This window comes from Tasmannia lanceolata, unplaced genomic scaffold (genome assembly GCF_043159265.1).
Source record: "Tasmannia lanceolata isolate RefF3 unplaced genomic scaffold, GAP_Taslan_0.1 ptg000018l, whole genome shotgun sequence".
NCBI lineage: Eukaryota > Viridiplantae > Streptophyta > Magnoliopsida > Canellales > Winteraceae > Tasmannia > Tasmannia lanceolata.
The window spans coordinates 24,217,078-24,223,837 of NW_027518695.1; the positions used below are offsets into that span (position 1 = coordinate 24,217,078).

Sequence of the window (6,760 nt, forward strand, 5' to 3'; positions counted from 1 at the left end):
AATCAAAGAGATCCGGTAAGAATTCCGGCAAATGTTCCGGCAAATTTCTATCAGAGAAGAAGAAATATAGCCAGGGTTTTAGAAAAACGAATTCAAGACAAAAGGAGAAAGAACAAAGTAGAGTAGATAAATTTCGGCCAAAATTTAACCGGAATCCCGCGGGAATATGATCGGAGAAGAAGAAATTTGATCGGAAAATAAGAGTTTGGGTTAGGGTTTGCAAAATCGCCTCTCTCTCTCTCTCTAATTTGGGGAAAAGCCTTGATTTTCTTTTTGATTAGGGTTTGATCTCTCCCCAAAATGAGTTTTAAAAATGGGTATTTATAGAAAAACAAGGAAGTTGATATTGGCAACCAATTGATGGGCGCACGAAAAAAAGATAAGGAGCGCCCGCCATTTTTGTCCTATTCGGCCCAGGCTCGGCCCCATCCAGGATAATCCACCCCCTTTTGGTTTATACTACGGACACTCTCCCATCTCGTTCGCTAGGCAAACGCGCTTGGAATTCGACGAAATTTTACAGGGACCTTGGTGGGACCCTAACCTATCTTGGGGTGAAATTTGGGATCTCAAAGCATTGGTTTGATAGGGTTTTGCTTAAACTTGGAAGGTTTAGGGTACGGTCAAAATGGGGTGTCTACACAAAGGTGTAAGCTTTTTTAGAGCCATGGGAGGTTTCATTTTTTGTTATGACTAATAGCAATCATTGTATATATATGAAGGTGAGTAGGAGGAATATTAATTATACTTCTATCACTTTATATCGACAACAAATTAATTTCTAGAAGTAACAAGAAACTATTCGCCAAATCTAAGCTATGATTATCATGGAATTTTGAAGTCTAAGGCCTAGGTGAGGCTTCAGACGTCTTGGTTATTAAGGTACACAGATGTAGAGCCAACCAGTTGATAATGCTTTCACAGGAAATGTATTTCGATACAATACTAAAATATTTTGTAACGGAAGGGTTTCAACTTATGAACATGCCTATCCCAAAGGAGGAAGGACTCAGAAATGATTATTTTTGTTCTAAACCTCCTGTGAAAAAGGATAGATAGAAAAAAGTTTTATATGCCTCGGTTGTGGAAAGCTTGATGTACGCTATATTACGTACATGGACCTAACCTCCACTCTACACTGGGAATGATCAGTACGTATTAGTGAAACCGAGGATCATTGCACTAGAATATTTTGAATCGAGTACTTAGATACCTCAATGGTACTAAGGAATACATACTAGTTTACAAAAGTATGAAACTAATATAAGAAGGTTGAAAACAATCTGGGTGGAATTAAAGGTCGTAGAATCGATAGTGTAATTGATTACACTATGTTGTAACAATCAAGAAACAATATCGACTTCTAAGACCTAAAATTTTAAAGTGGAAGCATTTGAAATGCATGCTATGAATGTGGGTCTTAAGAACTTAGAGGAAACAGATCTTTTAGGCCAAGTGGGAGATATTGGGATTTTCTAACATTTTATTGCCAGTAATCAAATTCTCTCTTACCGTACTCTAATATGCATCATGTGATTAATAGAATCTTGGAAAATCCTCTTAGCTGGTTAGAACCTATTTTTCCACGGTGAGCAGGATGTCAGGAATGCAAACTGACCTAATTACTGTAGGGTCAAGAGCACAGAATACATCAAGCAATAGTGATAGGACCATGGGAAGTTTTCATGGAATTGTATCCCTCTAACGGGGTACTTGCAATGTTCCTATAGGGTTTGTCTGAAGGGATTAGATCCGAGAGATTGTTCAACGTATGTGTTTGATGAAGCATATGGATCATGTGTTGGTATATCTCACAATAGAATATACCGATTCACAACTTGTGGAAATACATGCATGTGTGAGGGATCCGATAGTAATTCAAAAGAATTGAGCCCATGTACATTTTTTCGAAACACATTGAATTATGTGCATTATAATGCAATAGCTTGTACACAATATACTTAACTAGAGAAATTACTATAGTGAAGTCTTTGCTATAGGACATATGGCACTACAGGAGTGATGAATGCCTATGTTTAGACTAGAATGTGTTGATAGAAGGTAAAAAATTAACTATGGAATTCATAATTATTTTATATTTAATTCTATTCAATTTGAGTATTTTTATAGCACTCAGCATATGCACAATAATTAAATATAATTGCACTGATAATACTTGACGATTGATCATGCTAAATTACAATTTTTATCGAAATATTTACGAAGAAAATAACTGACATAACTTTTGTAAAATTGGAAAGTTATTAAATATATATTTTATCAAAAAATTATGTCTAGATAATTTATTAAAAATTAAACATTTTGGTCGATCAATTTGAGGAGCATTTTGAATTGAGGAAGTATTGAAATAAACAAAAAATTAAAAAAAGGTAAAATCCCTTCTCTAACTCAATTCAAATTGGGGGTAGCCCATTGTGGTGAACCACGTATCTTCTTGTCTTCTTATGGTTGCCTGTGATTTATTTCTTTCAGTCCTTTTGTGATTATGGCTATTTGGCATATATATTTTCTCCATCTTATTTGTGCAAGATCTTGGATTTTTCCGTGTATTTTCTGGTAGAAGATTAATCAGTGTTATTGGCGGTGGATTTAGGTCACTACACACTCAAAAAGGATAAACATGGAAAGAGTATAAGATAAGAAAGGAAAGTGATTTCTATATTGCAAGTGATGCAGGATGCAAACTTTCCCTCTTAGTATTCTCTCTCATAGCTGGGAATTGTTATTAACACCGATATATTTCGGCATTTAGCACCATGCAATTTTCTCTTATTTGCTCTTTAAACACTTTTAAATATTGGACAGGCACTAGCATAATGCATAACTTGAGGGGTGTCGACCATTCCTCATTAGTTTTGTTTATATGGGGCATTGCATTAGATAACAAAATTCTTATAAAATCAGGTTTAGATGTTTATAAGTCCATTGTGATCAATTGGAATTAGACACCAAATAAAGGATATGTTGGATGTACACCCAAATTGCAATTTGGATGTAATTTGGGCTCTTTTATGCTGCAGTTTACATAACTCAGTATTTTTGAACTACGATCTAAGGCCAATTTAAGGGCCTATTTGGATACCCACAAGATTTGGATTTGAATCTCACATTTGACAGCCCTTTTTGTGTTGAGATTTGGAGTGGGATCAAATCCTTACATTTCCAAATCAGCTACAATAGTCAAAAAAAAATTTTTGATTTCCAAAGATGTTGTGCATAACAGTATTTGGAAATCCTGTATGTGCGACAATTTCCTTCTCTCTCTTTGCTCCTCGACCACTCTACTCTAGCAGCAAGTATGTCTCTCTCTTTCTTTCTAACCTGGAATTAAGTGGCCCTGATTCAGACAGGCATATATTGAATTATGGAAAAACAGGGGCGGGGGCAGTCAAGCCACCTAATTACAACCAAGACAGGGGAAGGCAAGTCCATTAAAAAAACAGGGGAAAACAACCCCATTACACACATTACACAACAATAAATACAACAAAGAGTGTTAGGATCACTTTCCTTTTTTTAGAAGATTTTAATTAAGCTAGACTTCCATATTGCACTATATTTCTATTTTCCTATTTCCTATTCTGCTAATTTATATTTCCTATTTTGCTATCCTTATTTTCTATAAGATGTAGATGCCGTATGGCTTTTTGAGCAAGAAATAAAATCACGTTTAGTGCTTGGCACGTTGGAGGTCGAGTTTCCTCGAATTAACTCATTGGAGGCCTGAGTTTCCTTGAATTAGCTAACTTTCTTCTCCCTTTTCCTCTCAATCTATCAATATTCTTCTTTATTTTCTATCTGATAGAATGGTGTTCTATCAAAGAGACACCTAAAATCATCCAAAAAAGACCTACCCGGGGGCTGCAGCCCATCTGATCTGGAAGATAGGGATTAACAAGGAAGCAACAACATGAAATCAACAGGACCATCATATATCCCCACATAGGGACTAGGGAGTGTCAGGTCCTATGTAGATCTCACCCTTAAAAGCTAGTCGTTAAGGGGAGGGTGCCCATTCCCTGAGACCCCCCTCCACGTGGAAGCAACGTGGACAATCTCGCCCCATCACACGGTGGCAATGTGGGTACCATGAGATAGTACATCCGAGACCTTCCCCGAGGGACATTTCCGCCCTCGGAGGCAAATTGGGGTTACCACGGCCTGAGCATTGATACAAATAGTACGGAATTTAATAGGGTAGAACATAACCCTAAAAGTTAACCGTTAAGGGGAGGGTGCCCATTCCCTTAGGCTCTGTTCACTAGCCTTCTTGAGAAAGGAAAGGAGAAGAAAGTAAGACAAATTATCCTGTGATTAGACATGATTTGACATTTTCCACCGTTCACTTGTTTTCTCGGGAAAGTGGAATTACACAGGTGGAAAATATAAATAATGACGTGCAAAACCAACTTTCTTGCACTTTCCCCCTAAATTTTCTCACCAAAAGGATGAGAAAATCACCAAAATATAAATAGTTCTCTGGCCCCGCCATCTTGTTGTTGCTATACTCAATCATATTATACTCATTCATAAACATTGTTGTTCCCGGAACGAGCTGGTGGGCCCGCCGGAAAAAATCCGCTGATGCATTGGCTCCGAGCATACTTTCGTGGAACGAAAAATGTAAATTCTCATTGACAACATCCCAACCGATGATTTTTCCGGCATATCTCGAAACAATGGAGGTGATCCTCTTTTCGGCCGCAGCCCTCAATTGATCAGGGGAAAGAGACTTGACCCACCGAGGTTGGTATTTGGGGTTATTCCAAAAGATATTGTGTCCTCTTACAGAGATTCCATTTTCTTGGGCGAAGGCGAGCATGGCGTCGGGGACCGAGTAGTTCTCCTTGCCCGGGGCTTGCTCAGTGTAATACCACTTCATCTCGTTCTCAAAGATGGTGACCGAGAATCGAGAAGTGAACCAATTCTGGTAGGGAACATTGTTGAGGATCCTATAACTGATGGTGTTGCCGATTGGGAAATTTGCCTTTGTGAGAGTGATGGAGATTGTTGTAACGGCGAGACTATTCCCTTGGGCGTCGATGGCATGGATTCGCACCTTTCGTTTACGCGTCTGCTTGGATCCAACCAAAAAACATCTAAGGTTTATTACATATTTTTATTTAATTAGTATGAATTTTAGTCATAAATGATCCAATGCACCCATAGTCATAAATATTTGCGACTATTTCAAAATAACACTTTTATAGAGATGTTTAGATAAAATGACAAAATTCTGAAATAATCTATGAATTTAAAAATGTCATGATATATTTCTTTTTATCATGAAAAATAATCTATTAATTTCAGTATTAATAGATTATGTTTATTTCTTGAATTATATGTTTAATATTTTTAAAATAATCTATTAATTTCAGTATTTTTTCCCATATAAGTACCAAAAATTAAATATTTTCAAGATATACACTTCCCAAGAAATTCCCACTTATTAAGATGGGATCAAATATCAAGGGCGCTACTTTTTACGCCCATTTTGAAGGAGTTTTTTTATTGACTTGAAAGGTTAAAGTTGGACTTTTATTATGCAAGAGTTAAGCCAAAGTAAAATCTAGCAACTCGGTTGAGTCATTGATTGATGTTGGGAAATTTTAAACAGCTAGCGGTTAAAATGGTAAGCCATTAGACCATGAGAATTGTCGAATCATAGCTCCGAATGAACTGTGCTGATCAACGATCGAACGGTCCAATTTTTACCTTCTCAATGCTTTCATCTTGGTGGCCCCTCCATTCCTTTTCAGTGAATGGTTGTAAGGAAACACTATCAACCCATATCTCCACAGCTTTGTTTTTACTTTGTAGAAGTAAGAGAAGAAGAAATAAATTACAAGGGATTTTGATTCTTGATGAAATATGCATGTGAAGACACCACCCAATCTCGTATCCAAGTTGAAAAATATAAACAATACACCGGAATTCTGTGTATAAGCTAAATACATAATATGATTTCAGCACTAACATTACAGAATTGTCAATTATCATTAACTAATCGCGAACCCCTCTGAATAATTAAAATCTAGTTTTTTCCTTGCCAAAAAAGAAAACACATTTACCTCAAAATAGAGTTCAGCGAGGCCGGAGATATTTACAGTAAGTCCTCCTTTAAGCATTGACCAGCAGCCGGATTCGGCGATAACTGCACCAGCATGCCCAAAACCACTATCCGTCTTGAAAACGGCTGTCACTGGAGGTTTTCCTTCACTGATTTGTACCCATGCTGGAATAACCTTGACCTACTTAGTATTGCATTTAAATCTTTTACTTCATTAGTATATATAAAATTCAACTACAAAGAGTTATAATTCAATCTATAGATTAGTGTATTCACCGATTAAATGTTGTATACACTATAGTTTCGAGACTCTCCTCCCGTGTCATCATGAACTTGCCCGAGTCGACTCCCTTTTACCTTACCCATGTTCTTGTCTGAGGACACGTTTTGCCCTTCAAAGTCAATTAAAATTACTGTTTTGATTCTTCTGAGCTATGGATGCATTAATCAAGTACGTACTCAGGCATGTTAATCGAGTCTGCATGAGCTAAGTACTTGCAAGATCTCATCGTTCTGTGTCAACTAAGGTATGCTTTGTCCGCATTTTGTAATGGGAAATGATAAAATTAAATTATTTTAAAAAAAAATCTAAAAATATATAAATTAAGAAAAAAAATATAAAATAAAAATTTCGTAGAAATATAGTGATAATATCACAATACTTTTTAA

The 6,760-nt window shown here is 36.5% G+C and overlaps 1 protein-coding gene across 1 annotated transcript; it reads right to left on the bottom strand.

Moving 5' to 3' along the window:
- Positions 1-4,086: 4,086 nt before the first annotated feature.
- Positions 4,087-6,457, bottom strand: LOC143850212 (endo-1,4-beta-xylanase 5-like). The gene is made up of 5 exons (XM_077359475.1): positions 6,449-6,457; positions 6,085-6,272; positions 5,737-5,833; positions 4,463-5,095; positions 4,087-4,182 (listed from the first exon to the last, which is right to left on the bottom strand). Exons 1-5 carry the CDS (start codon positions 6,455-6,457, stop codon positions 4,087-4,089), a joined length of 1,023 nt encoding a protein of 340 aa, XP_077215590.1.
- Positions 6,458-6,760: the final 303 nt, after the last annotated feature.

What these genes read in the sequence shown, in the direction of transcription:
- LOC143850212 (XM_077359475.1), bottom strand. An exon ending in AAGATGAAAGCATTGAGAAG is followed by an intron (nt 5,096 to 5,736) that starts GTAAAAATTGGA and finishes GGATCCAAGCAG; the next exon opens with ACGCGTAAACGAAAGGTGCG. An exon ending in GTGATTTTCTCATCCTTTTG is followed by an intron (nt 4,183 to 4,462) that starts GTGAGAAAATTT and finishes ATCAATGCTCAG; the next exon opens with GCCGTGGTAACCCCAATTTG.